General features: G+C 43.7%; 1 protein-coding gene across 5 annotated transcripts in view; it reads left to right on the forward strand.

Moving 5' to 3' along the window:
* The first annotated feature begins 1,122 nt into the window (after positions 1 to 1,122).
* KHDRBS3 (KH RNA binding domain containing, signal transduction associated 3) overlaps positions 1,123 to 18,650 on the forward strand; it is a 216,552-nt gene continuing 199,024 nt past the window's right edge. For 4 of the 5 annotated variants that reach the window (XR_002888342.3, XR_010599026.1, XM_024102714.3 and 1 more), the window contains exon 1: positions 1,183 to 1,627. Coding sequence is in view for 3 of the 5 variants with exons in the window: in XM_024102714.3 (XP_023958482.1) it covers positions 1,540 to 1,627 (88 nt within the window). In the remaining 2 variants the exon portion in view is untranslated. Of the gene's footprint in view, positions 1,628 to 18,650 lie in introns of all 5 variants that reach the window. The other variant, XM_024102715.3, reaches the window with a different exon arrangement.

Raw genomic sequence — 18,650 nt, forward strand, 5'->3', positions numbered from 1 at the left:
TTCCCCATCTGTACAATGATACTAAGCTATCTCCCTACATCATAGGTCTGTTGTGAGAATTATTTAGCAAACCTTTGTAAAGAGCTTTAAATCTCAGTCTGGAGAGACATGTGAGTGCTCAGTATTAAGTACTGCAAGAGAGCCGAATTTTAGTGGGGCATTTCACTACAGCCAACCACAAGTGTTTAAAAAAATATCATAAGTACCCAAAAAATCATGAGATTTAAAAAAAAAATTGCTTTTTTAATTGACATTCTCATTTCTGAGCTTTTAGGGTGCACTCAGGTCATATGTTGAATCTTTTCTTTGCAACCACGAAAGCAAGAAGCATTTTCTAATGGAAAGCTGTGATTCCCACAATTACTTGTCTTCAGCAGCTGGGACTTTAAATGAAATCTCAAATATTATGAGACTCCTGATACAATCAGGATGGTTGATAACAAGACTGCCCACAGGTGGGGAGGGATGAGTGAGTGGGGATAGCTACAGCTCCCAATTTTTTTTTTATTTTTTTAAATAATGGGCTTTTGGGAAATGTCAGGTGGTGACATTGGGAGGCAGAAGTGATGCTATTTCCATATTGGGCTGGGACTTCTGCATCTGGGAGGGAGGGTTAGCTGGAGCCCACCCTCCTAGAGTGGGGTGTGTGCATATGGAGGTGACTGGGGGGGGGGAGCTGAAGGGTGAAGAAAGATTTTGCTGTGTGTTTCGATGAGGCACGTAAACCCTCCCTCGTTTACTTTGTCCCCTCACACTCACCCAGGCCCTGCCTGGAGCGCTGGGTAAGGAAGACAGGCTGAGACTCTGTTGCCACCAACACCGCCTCAGGTGCTCTCAGGGAGCAGGAGAAGAGCCTCTAACGGTTACTCCCGCCCGCACGCGCTCCCACTCCCGGGCCGCCTAGGGATCCAACCCAAACAAGCCGGCGCTGAAGAGAATCAGCCAATCAGAAACCGCAGAAAGTAGCTGACTGACAGGCGAGCCTACCCAATGGGAGGCATCTTAAAAGAAGGGCAGGACCATCGTTGAGGAGGGTGAACGGCACCGCCCGCTGGGAGGATCGCGGGGGCGCGGCTAAACCGCACGGGGGGCGTGGTTTGAAGGGACGTGGGCGTGGCCTTTGCTTGGCGATGGGCGTGGCCTAGTGGACCCTATTTAAACCTGCTGCTCCCAACCTCAGCCGCTGAGTCGGCGCGGAGCCGTTGCAGGTGTTGTGGCCTCGGCGGAGGCCGCTTTGGATAACGGTTGTGCGCGCGGGTTCCTCATCCCGTGGCTGTCCCCTTCCTCCGCAGCAGGGGCGGGCTTCTGCGGTTCGGCGGGTGGGGGAGGCGGGGTCCCCCCTCTTGTAGGGCGGGCGTGTGGGTCTGTGGTACCCGTTGGATGCGCTCCCGGAGCCCCGGGCAGGAGGGGGCCGGAGGGAAGCGTCGCCTCGCCGCTGCCTAAGAGGATTTACTACGTCTCGGACTCCGCCTGGCGCCGGTGCCGCCGCCGCCGCCCCCTGCCGTGTGTGCAGGTCCCCCCGGCGCGCGGGAAGCGGAGATGGACGAGAAGTACCTGCCCGAGCTGATGGCGGAGAAGGACTCGCTGGACCCGTCCTTCACCCATGCGCTGCGGCTGGTGAACCAAGGTGGGCGACCCCGGGGCAGGGGTGCTGGAGGGGGGACCCCCGAGGCGTGGGAAGGGGTGGCCCTTAGTTGGGGACCGGGGCTCGCTGGGTCCGTGAGGCGCGGGCTGAGTTCCGGCGGGGCTGCCTGGTCCTGCTCCTCTCGGCGGCTGGCAGCCAGGTGCGGAGCCTGGTCTCTCCGGCTCCTTCGCTCCCCGCACGGGCTGCCTGCCAGGGGCACCGGCTACTGCTCCGCGGCTGCCAGGTGAAAGTTACTCCGGGGGGCAAGCCCCGCTCGCTCTCTGGGGTTTGGCGGCTGGGTCGCTGTCGCCCGGCGAGACACGGTCCCCAGCGGGCGTGGCGTGCAGCGGAGAGAGGGTGGCTGGTGCCTTGGCACATCGCACCCCGGGGGACGCGGTGGGAGGAGACGCACCTGCCAGGGATGTAAAATCTCTGTCCAGACGCTGTCCAGGCGGGCGGGGGGTGACTTCAGCTCGGGAGCCTCTTGTGATCGCTCTCAATAGGATGTGTCTGGTACTAGGGGTGGGGAGGAAGCCGGGTCGCGTCTCTCTGTGGTGTGCTTGGGACCTGAAGCGTTGTCCCGGTCTGTTGACACTTGTGGGTTTGATGTTGTCGCTTTCAATTGATCTTAATACTGATGTACATGTCTGCTAGGAGAAGGAAGCCTGACGACTTTGTGTAAAGTAACAAAAAAGAAAAAATTGGCCCCAGAGAACAATGCATATTGTAATTCCTCGCTTTGCATCTTGGCAGAGACTGATGCAGTGAAGTTCCCTTAAATACCCAAATTATGTAAAGAGTAGGCTTTTTAGAAGGAAAATATAACCCTTTTAGTGAGCAGATAGTATAGAATTGTCAAACACACCCACTTAGCTTTTATTTGAACTACAATTAATCACCACATTTTCCTGTTTTACTTCTGTTGGATTAATGATGAGCAGATGAAGATGGTCATGTAAATTAATTACTGCAGTTTCTATTCTTGATCCATTTAGAATACATTGTTCGTGTGTGCTGTGTGGTTTTTTTTTTTTTTCTTTTTTCTGTTTACATTCCTGATTGGGCTTGCTCTTGTGTCTAATGAACTATGTTTTCCATTGTTACCTATTGTGCAGGCTGCTGTGTGAGAATTTGAATTATACAGTGTGATCAGTGGAGTTAAGGAGGACTGGAGTTACAAAGTCAAAGAATAATAAAACAAAGTATAATCTTCATTATTCAGCAAAATGACATCCATTTAACTAGCAGAATGAGAAGAATTGTTTAAGTTTGTATGCATAAGACATGTAGTCATGATTCCAGATTTTTCATATTGCCACTGCTATGTGAAGTGTTGCTTTGGGATTATTGGGCATACATGTCTGTTAGTTTAGGCTACAAACAGTCCATGGTTAGGTTATGTATTCATGTCTAGTGAGAATAGATTCAGCTGCATGTGCATCATTTATCTCAAAATAGCCTTGGCTATTCCACACAAATTGTTCTCCTGTTGAGAATGTTTGTTAATCTCTAGGAGCTGTCCAGTATGCCAGCAAAACTAAATATTATGTTCATATTTATTTTTCTTCAAGAAGTGGTCTTCAAACTAAGTTTTTCCCACAGGAAGTCATGTATACCGTTGCAAGTAACTTCAGAAATTGAAAATGGCTCTTAAAGTCAATTTTATGCAAAATTTTAATTGCATAAAATTCTGCTTTAGGCAATCAGTGGTGATTGAAAAAAGTGATTTCTAAGCATCAAATAAAGTCAATTAGCAACAGTAAATTGAAAAATAATCTGTTTAAAATGGTCACTAGTATTTTCAGAAATATCTATTGCCTAAATATTAAAGAAGAAAGTATAGTGTAAATTATGCAGTGTGTGTTCAGCCATAATTCTGGGCAAATGTCTGAATGGTGAACTGCTTTATGATGGGTAGATGACTTTAAAACATTCATAAAATATGCGGAGGTAATATGGTACAAAATTCACGCATTGTGGTAGTCCAGATTTATTACTAAATCAATTCACTAGTTAACTTTTAAAAATGAAAATAGAGTATGCACCTTAATCTCATTGCTGAAATTATTGGAAGGCTATACTGGTATTTGCTTCATTACATTCATTGATATATATCCAAGTTACAAATGTTAAAGATTGGCATAGCTTGTCTTGCAGTGTGCTAGGAAATAATTTCTCCTTTTAAATTTAAGGACTAACAAAGTGTTGACTAATGCACATAATCTCAATTGCAAAATGCAAATGCCATGATATTTTCAGCTTGATACGCTAAAATAATGGAAAATTTGCCCCCAAAAAACAATCTTATTTGAAGGAATTTTTTTCTTTGTAAAATGTTTCCTGTGAATTTAAGGTAAAATCATTTGAGAAGGAAAATCTTAATGTAAATCAAGTTTTCCGATACTGTGACTAAGTATTGTTGTTAAATATGTGCTTAAATTTTATTTTATTTTATCAACTGATAGAAGTTGATAAAACTTACAACTATATACTATCCTCCAACATCATGACAGTTATTCACTTTTCAGTTAGACTTCTGAGCAAAGATTGAGAATAGAGTATCTTCCAGATTTTATAAGTCTGTATGTATATATAACTGATCCTTTTTCTGAAGTTATAAGGATCTTTAACTAACGTACTTAACTGTGGGTCTGAAGTTTGATGACAAAGTAAATTAACTAACTAGAATTAATACCTAGGGCTTGCCCCTTGGTATGTTTTTATTGATTACCAGGGTCACATCTATTTCTAATCATTTTTTGCTGGTACAGTAGTTTTAGTATCTATATATACCCGGTGCTCTTTTAGCTCATACCACTAAAACATGGATGGTGTTCTCAGTAGGACATTTGTTAGTATTGTATCTTATATTTATGTAGATTTTTGTTGTTTGGCTTCAGATTTAATTTCTGTGCTGTTAAAGTCACAAAGACTTAGAGATGTTCTATCCATTTATCTTTTGAAATGTAAACTCCTAAAATAAAAGCATAACTACCAATTTACTGCTCCAATTTAAAATCTGGTTTATGTAACCTTAGCCATTTAAAATTATCTGAGTTGATGGCCGGCCTCACAGACAGTTGTATAATCTAGTGTTTTGAAGCTGCTGCTGACTAAAACAAATGTAATATGTAGGGTATCTGCTTGTCTTAAAGTAATATAAAAAAAATCCTATTATTACAGTGACTTCAGAAGTTAATAGCTCTTTAACCTATTTTTCTCAATTATAGCAAGCTATGATCTTGGTAAAATGGAAGGTTTTCTTTTGTCTACCTGAACTTATAATTTTGGTGGTTTGTACTACTTATGTTGAGAAGCTGAGTTAACTTCCCTTTCTTGCAATTGTTCAGGAATCATAAAATCTAAACAGGTCATTATTTTTGCTTATTTGAAAGTAATAGAAGTTTAATTCTTACCCATTCAGTAACACTGATTTTTTTATTTTTTTTCCCAATGGTGCAATAATCAAAATTGGGATTTGGGTTGCAAAAATGAACTATACAATAACTTAACTAGTTTAACTATTGTAAAACATTTGTAATTTTAAGTTTTGCCAAATCAACATCAAAGATTGTGTTGTCTTATGAATACGCTCCACTGTGTGGAAAGGCAAACATATTTTGATGGATAAAGCCAATGTACCTAAAACTTTTGGGATCACTTCTTGAGACTTACTGAGCAGCATCAGTCAATCAATATTGGAAAAATCACCAAACAAAGCTCAGAAGGGCTGAAATAAGTGCTATTTTTTTCAGTACATACGAGAGCACAATAATATTCACAAATGTCTTGCCATGTTGAAATTGAGTATCAAGAGGCAATTGAGAAGCTTCCCTGTGCCCGTACTTTCAATATCTGCCAATTAGTCTCTACATGGTAATACACAATAGTATACTGAGATTTTTCTAGTGGCAGATGAAAAATCATAAACCATACAGAAACTATGTATGCTTTCTTGGTCTCAAGATTTAGTTACAGAACTCAGTAAACTACAGAGCATAATGAACATTGGGATTGGGGGCGGGGGGAGTACTAAACTTTGTTTCTCTGTAGTATTTCAGAATTAATGTTTGCTTGGCAAAAAGCATTTGCTCGCATTGAGCATACTGATGGAATTGAAATGAGCACCTATGTATTTGTTGCCTACCTACATACTCATTAACTTCATTGCTTGCTACTTTCAATTGCTATAAAGCAGTAATCTTCTCAGATTGTTTCCCCCAAAATGTGAGGCCTCCAATGGCTTTAACAGAATTTTCACAAATATAAATGGAAAAAAAGGTTATTGTTGAAGTGCTGTGTTAAACTAGTATTGGAGCAATCCACTACTGCTTAAATTTGGTAGAACAGTAGGGGTCCTTCTCCAGGAGGTAATGAGAATATATTGTCGCAGTTCTGCTCTGAATCAGATCTTTATTTACTTGAGCAAAACATATTAAGCCTGTTTACTGTAATACAATTAGCTTTCTTTCTATAAACATAGTTAAGTTTGTGACAAGAGTCAGACACATAGGTGAGGTTTTCATATACTTAATAAATTGACAGTTCTGAAAGAATTAATATGTAGCTGTTAAGTACCAGGAATAAAACATTCTGGCTAGTTCTAACCTACATATAGTAGCTCTTATTCTCAAGGAAGGCCTCTGGTGCCTTTCCCATGGAGGTTAGATCACGTGGGGAGAATCAAGGTGGTGGGAATCTCCTACCCCCAAGTAAGAGCATGCAACTCAGTTATGCATTTTTTCCATGTTTGTAGCGTTTGGGAACTGCTATTTTGATAGAGAAATGAAATACATTTTTGGATTTAGAAGCTGAAATTTTCAAGAAAAGTTTCCTAGAAATTGATTTTTACAATCGCCATAATCAAAGGCATTAGATATAGCTTTCATCTTTAATCTTACCATGGCAATAGCTTATCACGCAGAGGGAAGTGTTATTTAAAATCTCTGTAGCATAAGTGACTTGTCAGTCATTGTACTAAAACTTTGCGGGTAGAACAACTTTAATATGCAATGGTTACATCTGCTCCTTACCACATATGGAAACAGATTGAGTTGAAGACTGCAGCAGTAAGTTGCTACTCGTTAAAATAAAATCTCTCTATAGCAAAGCAATGCACTTGAAGGTGTGAAGATTTATAGCAATTATTTTCTGAAGTGAGGGTGAACTTTCATAGGCTTCATAGTTGAATTTATCACCAGGTTTTTGGAATTAATTTTACATCTACTACTAGAAATACTTTCTTAAAGCTGTACAATTTGAATCTAGTGCTTTTTAGATTAGGTTGCCTAACTTGTTTTCTACCTCTAGACATGTCACTGTTGTCAAAAGTTCAACTACTCTTTCTTGATGTACAATTCAGTGCCCTTTATCAAGCGGGGTGTTGTGTTTGCAAGGCTGACTGTCTTTCAGATTATACATAATATATATTTGTGAATGTAAATACTAGAGGGGCTGACATAATACCTATTGAACTATTTGGTAGTTCAGTAACTAGGGCTTAACTTAATTTTGTAGTTTAGACAACTTTATCTAATTTGACCTCTAGCCCCCAAATTAATGAAGTCGATTGTGCGTGGCCACGCCATGCTCATTGTCTCGATGGAGCAATGAGAAGCAGCACCTGCATCCATGCACAAAGCAGTGCATCGTGGGTTGCTATCCCAAAGTGCAATTTGCCACAGTGTGTTTTGGGAAGTTTGTGTAATGCCTCATGAGACCAAAATATTGTTGCAGAGGAGAATGGGAACATTGTGTCAGCATCCCATGATGCACTGTGCTCCCTTCCTCATATCAACAGCAAACAACTCAGTGGTTTTCGCGCCTTAAAACCACTGTGCGTACGCCATAACCCCAGAAGCATGGAGCCTGCTCAGTTGTGCACTCTTACTGTGAGCATCTCAAACACCTCGCGCCTTCTCCTGCAGTATTTCCAGAGCCGAAGTCGGGCCTGCTACGTGAAACATAGCAATGTCCTGCAAGCAGTGCTGCTGTAAGCCATTTGGAAAAAACAATTCCCAGTTGCTGCTGGCAGTCCAGAGCAGCTGCACTCTGAGCATGGTTTCTGGTCCCATGAAACAAGCACTGACTGCTGGTGGGACTGCATCTTTTGCAGGTATGGGATGACAAGCAGTGGCTGCAGAACTTTCAAATGCCCTGCAGTTCAACAACACAAAAATGAGCTGTTCTGACAGTGGAGAAATGAGAGGTGGTTGCTATTTGGAAGCTTGCAACACCAGACAGTTACCGGTCAGTGGGGAATCAATTTGGAGTCGGTAAATCAACCATGGGAGCTGCTGTGCTCCAAGTGTGTGCAGGGCCATTAGTCAACTTCTGCTACGAAAGGTAGTGAGTCTGGGAAATGTGAAGGACATAGTGGATGGCTTTGCCATGATGGGGTTCCCTAATTGCAGTGGGGTGATAGATGGCACACATCCCCATCTTGGTATCAGACCACCTTGCCAAAGAGTACATAAACCAAAAGGGATACTTTTCAATGGTGTTGCAAGCACTGGTGGATCACAGGGGGTATTTCACCATCATCAATATAGGATGGTCGGGAAAGGCTCATGACGCATCTTTAGGAACTTGGGTCTGTTCAAAAAGCTGCAATCTGGGACTTTCTTTCCAGACCACAGAATTAACATTGGTGACATTGAAATGCTTATAGTTAGCCTGGGTGACTCAGCCTACCCCTTGCTCCCATGGCTCATAAAGCCATACACTGGCTGTCTGGACAGCAATAAGGAACAGTTCAACAATAGGCTCAGCAAGTGCAGAATGGTAGTTGAATGTGCCTTTGGTCATTTGAAAGGACACTAGAGAAGTTTACTAACAAGGTTGGACCTTAGTGAGGAGAACATCTCCATGGTTATAGCTGCCTGCTGTGTGCTCCATAATATCTGTGGGAGCAGGGGGGAAAAAGGGGGAAAATTTTCTGCAGCAGTGGGCAGTTGAGACAAATTGCATGGCAGCCATTTTTGAGCAGCCAGACACCAGGGCAATAAGAGCACAGCAAGGGCTGCTGTGTATCTGTGAGGCTTTGAAAAGCTGTTTCAGTAATGAGTCACAGTAATGTGAGCTGCTTGTCTTCATTGTGCTTTCCCAAACCTTCACCTGGCTTGTATCACTGTACCTGTAAAGCCAACCCCCGACCCAAGCCCACTGATTCTACTCCATAAAGAACATTTATTTCTCAAATCCATTTACTTTATTTAACAAACATAAGTAAGGAGGGAGAAGAGAGAGAAGCTAACCATGGGGGAAAAGGGGTTGTAAAGTTGAAACGGCAGAAACATTTTCAGCTGTGTAACATACCACCACATTCCAGACCATCAAAGGTCTGTGAATGGGCGCCGCCTTTTCCTTGTACCCTTCCCCCCTTTCCCCCCCCAACCCCCACGTTAAGTGAAAGGGATTATGGACATTTTGCCCATGCCTCATGGAATGCTTGGGGGAGGGTGATTCTGCATCAGGCAATGCTGGCTGTCCATCAGGGTGTGCAGAGGGACTCTACCCTCCTGCTTCTGTTCCTGCAGTTCAACCAGATGCCTCAATGTGTCTGCTTCGTTCCTCATAATACAAAGCATCTTATCCTGTGCCACACACGCTTGCTCATTGGGTGCTTTCCTGCTCTCCATGTCTAGCTTCTCAGACAATGAAATCCTCCATGCTCTCAGCTCTGTGTCAGCAGCCCCAGAGGCATTCATTATCTCAGTGAACCTGTCCTCCCATGTTTTCTCCTTCTGAAAGCAGACTTTCAGTGATTAGGTGTTGATGACCTGCCAAAGGACACATTTCCAGTTGTCGGGGGGGGGGGGGGGGGGGGGGGGGGGGGGGAACATAAAGGAGCCATTGTATATGAATAAAATATTTCCATAGCAAGGCCATTTTCATGAAAAAAACAATAAAATCCATTGTTACATTAGGTGCAAACCATAACCTAATCAGAATCCATAACCGTTCACTGTGCCGTTTTGCTGTTCCAGCCGTGGGGCATATGGGGGGCCCCCCCAGGTCACTGCACTTTTAATGAAGTTTTATGGCAGGCTCAAGTCAGGAGCGCAGGTAGCTAGTCGAACAATGGTTCTTTCCCATAGAACCATGGGAAGCTGTTTACGAATGGGGCAGGGGCAAACGTTTTCACTTCCAAATTGTGGAATCTCTCATGTGGGGCCCCAGTCCCCTATCAGCCACTTTAAATTATTTGCTGATCCATGCCAAGCACAGTAAAGGCACATTAGTGGCTGTGTGGTTTGGCAATCCAGAATGTGGGGGGGTGGGTGGGTGGAATGGATCTACATGCCTTTATTTTCTGTGTAATAGCACTTTTAATTATGACCTCCACTGTTTTCCCCAGGCTACCCTATGTGATATCAGTCTCCTGAGGGTAACAGAGGCGGAAAGGAAGGAGATGCTGCAAGCATCTGGGTATAAACCCGCTCCCTATGCTGTGTACCGCAATGATGTCAGCAGAATTAATTCAGGAGTGGTGTGGGGAAAGTGTCCTACCATGGTGGAAGAGATGAGACTGCCCTGCCCAGAAAGCTTCTGCAAAGGATTGCAGAATACCTCCATGAAAGTTTCCTAGAGAGAGCCTGGGAATCCTCCATGGATATCTCAGTCCACATAAGCAGTCATTTTATGCATAGCTGGAGCAGCCTCTTGTAAGCAGAGAACCACAGCACCTCACTTTTTCTTCACTGTAAACATGCAATACCATCAAATGTGTGCACCTGCTAAAGTTTAACCGGACTTTTGAGTATACAATTACAATGAGAGGCATCTTCCCCAGCATCACAGTCCTGCAACCCACAGAGCTCTGGGGTTAAATATTTTCTGGCTCTCGGGGAGAATGGATCCACCACTCGCCTGTCTCCCATTCTCCTCCTCCTATACCACCACTATATCATTCTCTGGTATCCCTCACACCTGTGAGGTATCCACATTGCTTGTGGGGGTGCTTGTAGGGTCACCCTCACCCCCAAGAATCACATGCAGCTTGTTGTAGAACCACCGTGTGTGGGGTTTAGCACCAGAACAACTGTTCACCTCCCTTGCCTTCTGCTACGCCTGGTGAAGTTTTTATTTCAATACGGCACTGCTGTGTGTCCCTCATGTAGCCCTTTTTTCCCCCCATTCCACAAGTGATCTTTGCTAGATGTCAGCATTTCTTCTGCTGGATCCGAGCTTTGCCTGCACGGACTTCTCCCCACACAGTGAGTTCCACCACCTCCTGTGCAGACCAGGCTGGAGCATGTTTGGGGCATGTAGTCTCCATGGTCAGCTGTGCTTAAACTGGCACGCTCCCAATGCTGATCAAATGGGAAATCAAAATTTCCCGGGGCTCTAGCAGGGGAGGGGCTGCTTCCTGTGTACCTGGCTGCAGTGCAGCAGAGTTGAGAGTGATCTCCAGAGGTCACAGATGAGAATTGTGGGACACCACCTGGAGGCCAATTAAGTCAAAATACACAATGCTGCGTCTGCACTACCTCAGTCAGCCCATGAAAATTGAACTAAGTGCTCCGCCTCTCACAGAGGTGGATTACAGAAGTCGACATGAGAGGTGACTTAGGTCAACGTAAAGGACCCGGAAGTGTAAACAAATACATTAACAGGTCAACTTAAGGCGACTTCCTTCAACCTAACTCTGTAGTGTAGGCTAGGCTGTAAACACACAGAATGCTGAAAAAGGTCAAAAATCTCATTTATTACAGCTTCAAATACCCAATTCTTTAATAGCACAATAAAATTTAATCAGTGCTACTTACTAATTTGTGGAGGAAATGAATTGAATAAAAGCCAATAGCTTACTTCATCCCTGAAGTATTTCAGGGACAAAATTTAGTTGACAAGATCTTTAGTTGAGTTTTATTTCATTGCTACTCCAAGGAATTTGTACATAAGAACCAGCAGGCCTGTTCTGTGATCAGTACCAGCTGCCCATTCAATAAAATGGATCAAAATATAGTTAATATATAAAAAAGGCTTCTCTCCTGAGGAAAGGTCTATTGCTGCTTTATATCTGGCCATGTCTATGGAAATCAAGAGTAGAACTGCAAACTAACAACATATGTAACTAGCTCTTGTAAATGCCTGTTGAAATATGTTAAGATCAAAGTAAAGAAATTAATACAAATAAAACCTGTTAATCACATTTCATTTGTAGCTGCTCATTACAAAAGGCATATGGGAACCTTACCCCCTCAAAAGAAACAAACTCAACCCATACCACCCACTAAGGCGATGTACTGTATTTAGGTTAACTGCTTGGAATAGAAGGGCTATATAAATCTAAAAGCATTAGAGATGCAAACAAACCAAAAAAAAAATATTGCATCTTTCTGTAATAAGCTGGGATTTGTATTTCTATGTATGTTGAAGGGAAGAGGTCCACAAATGCAAGTTCTTGACACAAAACCCTGTCTCTCATCCTACACAGAGTTGTCGAATTAGTTTGCAGTTCCACTCTCAATTTCCATTGACATGGCCAGATGTCCTTAGACCTTTCCTCAGGAGAGAAGCAGTCTTTTTATATATTAATTATCTTTGGGAGTGATTTTTGTTTGTGGTGACTGGGAGTGTGACCAGGTGGAGGGAAAACGATGATCTCTCCTTAAACTGTCATTCTGGGGCCACCATTTTATTACTGCATAACCTCTAATCTATCTTCTGCTATCACAGCATCTATTTCTTTTGATTGAGGAGGAGGCACAGCACTGACTTGTATAAGTGTTTTCTTCTGAGTGGCTATCAAATTGCTTTGTAAGAGTAGATATTTTTTACCTAAAAATGTAGATAAGGAAAATTCCTCAGATGAGGACAGTAAGTTAATAACATGTACCAAACCATTCATGGGCTGTATGCTTCATCTAATCAGTTGAAAATAACTGATCCATAATGAGAGAGGCTTGCTTAAGCCAATGAGTCACTCTGAGCCCTGGCCTACACTACAGGGTTGGGTTGAATTTAACCGTGTTAGGTCAATTTTTATAATGAATGCGTCTACACAAGCAACCCTGTTCGGTCTCCCTAAAGGGCTCTTAAAATCAACTTCTGTACTCCTCCCCAGTGAGGGGAGTAGTGCTTAAAATCTACCTTGCTGGGTTGAATTTGGGGTAGTGCGGACCCAAATTGATGTTGGCCTCTGGGAGCTATCCAGGAGTGCTCCAATGTCACCGCTTTGGACAGCACTTTGAACTCCGATGCACTAGCCAGGTACACAGGAAAAGCCTTGGGAACTTTTGAATTTCATTTCTTGTTTGGTCAGCGTGGCGAGTTCAGCAGCACAGGTGACCATACAGTCGTCTTTCTCCCCCACACCCCCGAATCACAAACTAGCTCCAGCATGGACCAAACGGGAGACCCTGGATCTGATTTCTGTATGGGGAGAAGAATCTGCGCAGGCAGAACTCTGATCAAAAAGAAGAAATGCTAATATATATGCCAAAATCGCACAGGGCATGATGGACAGAGGCTACAACAGGGACACACAGCAGTGCCGCATGAAAGTTAGGGAGCTCAGGCAAGCCTACCAAAAGACAAAGGAGGCAAACAGTCACTCTGGGTCAGAACCCCATACATGCTGCTTCTATGATCAGCTGCATGGCATTCTAGGGGGGGACCCTACCACTACTGTCTGTGGACACCTGCAAGAGGGGCGTATCACGCAACAGGGAGGATGATTTTGTGGAGGAGGATGATTGATGAGAATGCGCAGTAGGCAAGCGGTTAATCTGTTCTCCCTGGTAGCCAGGATCTTTTCATCACCCTGAAGCCAATACCCTCCCAAGGCGGGATCCCCGACCCTGACGGCAGAGAAGGCACCTCTGGTGAGTGCACATTAGTAACTACACTATAGGGTTTAAAAGCAATAATGTTTTAATGTTTGATTTGCCATGAAGACTTGGAATGCATTCGTAGCCAGTAAAGCTACTGGAAAAGTCTGCTAACATGTCTGGAGATGGAGTGGGAATCCTCCAGGGAAATGGCCATGAAGCTCTCCTGGAGGTAGTCTGAAAGCCTTTGCAGAAGGTTTCTGGGGAGGGCTGCCTTATTTAGTCCTCCACAGTAGGACACTTTACCACGCCAAGCCAGTAGCAAGTATTCTGGAATCATTGCAGCACAAAGCATGGCAGCGAATGGTCCTGGGTTTTGGTCGCATTCAAGCAGCATTGGTCTATATCTTTCTGTATGTTAGCCTCAGGAGAGTGATATCATTCATGGTCACCTGGTTGAAATAGGAGAATTTTTGTAAGGGAACAGTAAAAGGACCCCATTCATGCTGGGCTGTTTGCACTTGGCTAAAAGGGATCATTCCTGAGAATAGCCATGTGGCAGGGGGAGGGGTGAAGGGATCATCCCAAATAGCCATGCAAAGGGGTAGAGGGAGGTGTTGCACCTCCACCCGAAAACCGCAGACCTTCCTTTTAAATGGCAAATGCAATTGGCATTGCTTGCTATAGGAAAGGAGTGTGCTGCAGTTTGAAAACCTTCCCACATGTTATGAAGGTGTTAGAAGCCAAACCTGTGTACCCTTTGGCTTACCATGTCTGCCTGGAAACCGAATTCTGTTGCCCAGTCGTGTGTGATGTGTCACCATACCAGCAGGAGCTCAATATAAAAGGCAAAATGTGACCTTGTACCTAAAGTACATGTGCTGTCTGCTGTGAATTGATTGATTCACTGTGAAAGTCTCCCTTTTGTTCTCAAACGTATCCTCTTTAAAATTTGCTCTCCCTTTTTATCCCCCCGCAGGTGCTAATGTTTCTATGCTCCCCCTATCATCTCGATCCCTGAGGTTATCGCAGATTAGAAGGCGAAAAAAACACACTTGCAATGACATGTTTTCTGAACTCATGCAGTCCTCCTGCAGTGATAGGGCACAGCTGAATGCATGGAGGCATTCCATGGCAGAGTCCAGGAAAGCATTAAGTGAGCATGATGAGAAGAGGCAGGATGCAATGCTGAGGCTAACGGGGGAGCAAACAGACATGCTCAGGCATCTGGTGGAGCTGCAGGAAAGCCAACGAGAGCACAGACCGCTGCTTCATCCACTGTACAACCGCCTGCCCTCCTCCCCAAGTTCCATATCCTTCTCACCCAGATGCCCAAGAACGGGGGGTGGGAGGAGGCTCTAGGCACCCAGCCACTCCACTCCAGAGGATGGCCCAAGCAACAGAAGGCTGTCATTCAAACAGTTTTGATTTGTAGTGTGGCTAGAATAAGCAATGTGGCCTTGTCGTTCCCTCCTGGGCTACCTTGTCAGTTATCTCACTTTATTTAAAATTAATAGAGAATGCATGGTTTCAAAACAATAGTGACTTTATTTCCTTTGCCAGCTGTGATCAAAGGTGGTTGGCTTCCAAGGTATTAAAATCAGCAAAGGGGGTGGGTTTGTATCAAGGAGAAAACACAATTGTCATACCATAGCCTGGCCAGTTATGAAGCTGTTTTTCAAAGCCTCTCTGATATGCAGCGCGCCTTCCTGTGCTCTTCTAATCACCCTGGTGTCTGGCTATTCAAAATTGGCAGCCAGGCGATTTGCCTCAACCTCCCACCCCTCCATAAACATCTCCCCCTTACTCTCTCAGATATTATGTAGCACACAGCAAGCAGTAATAACAATGGGAATATTGGTTGCGCTGAGGTCTAACCTAGTCAGCAAACAGCCCCAGCGAGCTTTTAAACATCCAAAGACACATTCTACCACCATTCTGCACTTGCTTAGCCTATAGTTGAACTGCTCCTTACTACTGTTGAGGCTGCCTGTGTATGGCTTCATGAGCCAGGGAGCAAGGGTTAGGCTGGGTCTCCAAGGATAACTATTGGCATTTCAACATCCCCAACAGTAATTTTCTGGTCTGGTAAGTCCCTTCTTGCAGCTCAAACAGCCCAAAGTTCCTAAAGATGTGAGCGTTATGCACCTTTCCCAGCCATCCCATGATGTTGGTGAAATGTCCCTTGTGATCCACCAGTGCTTGTAGCACCATTGAGAAGTACCTCTTGCAGTTTATGTACTGGTTGGCAAATGATCTGGTGCCAAGATAGGGTTATGCATTCCGGCTGTTGCCCCACCACTGTTAGGGAAACCCATTGCAGCAAAGCCATCCACTATGACCTGCACATTTCCCAGAGTTGCTACCCTTGATAGCAGAACATCAGTGATTGCATTGGCTACTTGAATCACAGCAGTCCCCACGGTAGATTTACCCATTCCAAATTGATTCCCGACTGACTGGTTGCAGTCCAGGCATTGCAAGATTCCACAGGGCTATCGCCACTCACTTCTCAACTGTCAGGGCAGCTCTCATCTTGGTATTCCTACACTTCAGGGTGTGGGGAAAAGCAACTCACGGAGTTCCAGGAAAGTGGCCTTACACATGTGGAAGTTTTGCAGCCACTGGGAATCATCCCATACTCGCAACACTGTGCGGTACCACCAGTCTGTGCTTGTTTGCCGGGCCCCAAATCGGCGCTCCACTATATCAACCTGCCCTACTGCCGCCATGATGTCCCAATTGCCACACCCTATGCTTTCAGGAACATGCGTGTCCATGTCCTCCTCACAAGCGTCCTTGTGGTGCTGCTCTTAGCCAGATTCTGCACATACTGCAGTATAATGTGTGAGGTGTTTGCTCAGCTCACTGCTGCTCTTGTGAGCATTGTAGGCTCCATGTTTGCTGTGCTATGGTGTCTGCACAGGTAACCCAGGAAAAAAGGGCATGAAATGATTGTCTGCAGTTCCTTTCACGGAGGGAGGCAGGGGAGACTGACAACATGTACCCAAAACCACCCATGACAATATTTTTGCCCCATCAGGCATTGGGAGCTTAACCCAGAATTCCAATGGGCAGCAGAGACTGCAGGATAGCTTCCCACAGTGCAATGCTTCGTGAGTCGATGCTAGCCACGGTAGCGCGGATGCACTCTGCCGACTTAATGCGCTTAGTGGGGACACAAACAATTGACTGTATAAAATCAATTTTTAAAAACCAACTTCTATAAAATCAACCTAATTTCTTAGTGTAGACATACCCTGAGTAAATTGTCCTCCCCAGAACTGAATTAGAAAGTAATGTCTGTTTATTTGGGAATGGGCAATGGTTTTCTTGATGGATCTTTCAGTCTTTTGCCATTATCATTATTCCATGTGTAAGCGTGCTTCTGTGGGTCACAACTGAGAATACCAAATTCAGGACAAACTGCTGAGAAATAGGGCAGACACACCCCAACCTGGTCATTCCTCCATAAGATATACCAAATCAGTAACCCAAGTAAACTTCTGTCTCACCACAGACTAACAAGAAGTTATAAAAGCAGTTTCCTTACGTATTCCAGTCCTTGTATCATGCCCAAAAACACTGGATTTAAAGATGAGTGGTCCTTTACAACCAGCCTTGTCAAATAAAAGGTTCTTCTGATCCCAAAGGACCAGCCACACACCCAGGTCAATATATAACTCAGATTTTGCTCCAAAATCACACTGTTGCCAATCCTTTAGTGTCTAAAATCTAAAGGTTTATTCATAAAAAGAAGAGTTAAAATTGGTTAAAGGAATCAAATACATACAATTCATGCAAAGTTCTTGGCTCAAACTTGTAGCAATGATGGAATAAACTGCTGGCTTAAGTCTCTGGTTGCTTCCAAATCATTAGAAGGACCTCAGTCTCTTGGTTAGAATGCTCCCATTAGTGTAAGTCTATAGTCCATAGGTTTGAGCAGCAAAGAGGCAAAATGAAAGTGTTTCCAGGGGCTTTTATAGCTTCTGCCATAATGAGGGAAACCCATTGTTTCAAACAAAGCCCTCAGCACAGCTAGTGGAAAATTACAGGTAAAAGATGGGAGTTTGGAGTCATGTGGGCAAGTCACCTGTCCATGCCCAATTTTGCTTAGTCATAGCAGGAAGCCATTACCTATACTTCAGATGGAACATCCACAGGAAAGTCTATTCAGTTTAGATGGAGGTCTCCCATGGTTCATTGTGAGTTTTGATGGGCCACTCAATGTGAACAGTCCCTCCAAGATGTGCTCACTAACTACCTTGTGTACATTACCCCAGGACCAAACATTTGAAATCCAGGTATAGAGCCAATACTCAAACTTAAAATACAAAAATGATACATACATACAAATAGAATAATCCTATTCAGCAAATCATAACCTTTCCATAGACCTCTTACAAGCCACATTTTGTAAAAGATTTGTTGCACATATATAACAGTGGTTGAAACAATGATCTATATGGTCATATTTTAATCAGATACTGTCAGACCATGAAAAGATTTATGCAAAGATAGATTAGTTAGCAGATTTTATGGAAAACAGAAGTAGCTATATGACTGGACATGGTTTTCTAATAGCTTCACAAAAAACAAATAACTAAGAGCTGCTTTGGTTCTTCTCCCCCCCCCCCCATTAGTTTATTACTGCAGTAGTAGGCAATGGGTTGCAGATACATTAGAAATCATTTAGTGTTTGAATACTACTCCTCACCCACTCATATGATTTATACCTCCAATAAATAAGACTTCACTGGTTAAAACTTTCAGTAATAGGATTGGTTGGGTAGTTAGACATTTCTTGAAAAGACTGGTTTTGTGATCCCTCCCCCAATAAAACTGGGTTTGGAATAGCTATATGAAACTTCTAAGAACCTCAAATGTCAAATTTGTGGACTCTGCAATTGTTCCTCTGACTTTTTTAAAGCGAACATGAGTAGAATACTTTATGTAGCAAGTAGTTAACAGGGATGCTGTAAAATACAACTTAAGCTATTCACACTGTGCTTCACCCTGGACTCCTCTGCTCTGAAGCATGACTCCAGCCTGCAACCACTCACTGATGATCTCATCTAGTCTAAATTGACTTCTAATTCAGTTGCACACTTACTTTGGCAGTCAATGAGAGTGATCGAATATAAAGGTTTCAAATTTAAATTGATATGGTTTGTCACTTCCAGTCCTCATTAACACCAGCCGTGCAAATTAAAACTGTAACCTTCTGAGCACTTTACTGGAGAAGTCAG

This window comes from Chrysemys picta, chromosome 2, assembly GCF_011386835.1.
Source record: "Chrysemys picta bellii isolate R12L10 chromosome 2, ASM1138683v2, whole genome shotgun sequence".
In the NCBI taxonomy this organism is placed as follows: Eukaryota; Metazoa; Chordata; order Testudines; family Emydidae; genus Chrysemys; species Chrysemys picta.